General features: G+C 41.6%; 1 protein-coding gene across 1 annotated transcript; it reads left to right on the forward strand.

The window, feature by feature from the left end:
- Nucleotides 1–776: 776 nt before the first annotated feature.
- suv39h1a (SUV39H1 histone lysine methyltransferase a) lies at nucleotides 777–1,436 on the forward strand (the record flags this gene model as incomplete). Its single annotated transcript, XM_010780486.1, has 1 exon — nucleotides 777–1,436. A coding segment is annotated over one exon (660 nt), but the record flags the coding sequence as incomplete, so codon positions are not given.
- Between the last annotated feature and the right edge of the window lie 611 nt (nucleotides 1,437–2,047).

Below are 2,047 nucleotides of genomic sequence, written 5' to 3' on the forward strand. Positions count from 1 at the left end.
TTCTACAGATTACCTTACCACTGCACTGGTAAGGTAAAACTAGGCCGATTAATAAGATGTGAAATGCTTTGTAACTTTGACCCGCTTGACTGAATACACAAAAAACCATGAAGAAAGTTGAACCAATAAACTAACACAAACTAACTATCACTATAAAATGATGATGATGGTGATAAAGAATGCATCTAACGTTCCACTGTTCATTATAAAAACAGCGCATTAAACAAACCATCATGCTCTTACTTTGAAAACCATGTGGAAATCTCATCATCAGCAGGCCATCACGTGGTTTCCAAAAATAACCGAGTGACACGAGTAGATTTTAGCCGAGACCGGCAGAAAGTTTATTTCAAAACTCAGTGTGTGTAAAAAAACGATCCACAAGCAGAGATTTGAGATCCACGAGCAGAAATGTGAGATCCACAATCGCATTTTTGGTCGACAAATACAAAATGGATTCACAAATGCGTGATCGAAAGTTGTAAATGTTAAAGAGATATTCAAAGATCTTTTTTTTTATTTGTAAAAATATTTTGCGTATTTGCAGATCCGTTTTACATTTGCACATTTATTTGTGAGTTTGCAAATCTTTTAAATGCATTTGTGGATGGTATTTTACATTTACAAATCACATATTTACACACGAATTATTGTTATGTTCACACAAATTATTATGAGACATCTAAGCACATACCTGGCATTCTGTTTTTGGGCTGCGTACATCAGACATCTTTACAGAAATCTTTGCCCCTATTTAAAAGTGCTTTGTGTTTCAGCAGGAGGAGTTCTACCTGTTGAAGTGGAAGGGCTTCCCTGAGTCGGATAACAGCTGGGAACCCAAGAGGAACCTTAAATGCCACAAACTGATAAAGCAGTTCCACCTGGACCTGGATCAGCAGCTGAGGCGCCACAAGAGACGCTACACCCCAAAAAAACTGGATAAGGAAATTTCCTCCTTCCTGGTCCAAAAAGCCAAGCTCCGTCAGAGTCTGAAGCGCTGGGAGGCCCATCTGAACCAGACTCGCAACCACCCGGGCCGCATTTTTGTTGCAAACGAAGTGGACCTTGAGGGCCCTCCAAAGAACTTCACCTACATCAACAACTACAAAGTAGGCCAAGGGATTGTGTTAGATGAGATGGCGGTGGGCTGTGAGTGTAAAAACTGTTTGGAGGAACCAATAAACGGCTGCTGCCCCGGGGCTTCGCTGCACCGCATGGCCTACAATGACAAGGGCCTGGTCCGGATCCGGCCGGGACAGCCCATATACGAGTGTAACTCCCAATGCAGCTGCAGCTCTGAGTGTCCCAACAGAGTAGTGCAGAAGGGCATCCAGGTTGACCTGTGCATCTTTAAGACGGAGAATGGCCGGGGGTGGGGGGTGCGCACGCTGCAGCACATCAAGAAGAACACCTTCATCATGGAGTATGTGGGGGAGGTAAGACCTGCTCACACACAGCTCTCCCTTCTTGATTCCACTTCCATAATGGGCGGGGTTACCTGCTTATTTCACCAAATTGTTTTTTTCGTCACGATTCATTATTCTTAAAGAAGACAAAACATGCAAATATTCATTCACAAGTGAAGTGAAGTATAATCATTGAGAATATAGTGGAAACAATACTAAATACAATCAGCAACACGGTAAAGAAAACAAATATATCTTCAAACCTGACAATGATTTCATATTTATTTCACTTGCACTTGTAAGCCCCCTCGGTTTGAAACACACAAATGAGAAACAGATACATCCATAATTTAATTAAAATATAATCTGCAGACGACAGGAGAAATCTTGGGGCAACCATCCTCTGCAACAGAAAGTCTCTGGCCCAGCAGATAGACACCAGCATGAACTCTCAGGTGCAGATCAGAGAAAACGCTGGTCAATTTGTTTGCATGCTGGTTCAAACTGGGTATTTTGAGGTATTTCTCTATAGTGTGTGCATTAACTGCTGTAGATCTGTTTGCGCAGTTGCAGTCTGTGCAATTTTAATATCATTTGTATTTTAGTAGTAGGCAAATAGAAGTACACCAAAAAAAAAAAAA

This window comes from Notothenia coriiceps, unplaced genomic scaffold (assembly GCF_000735185.1).
Source record: "Notothenia coriiceps isolate Sejong01 unplaced genomic scaffold, NC01 NC01_scaffold00021939, whole genome shotgun sequence".
NCBI lineage: Eukaryota > Metazoa > Chordata > Actinopteri > Perciformes > Nototheniidae > Notothenia > Notothenia coriiceps.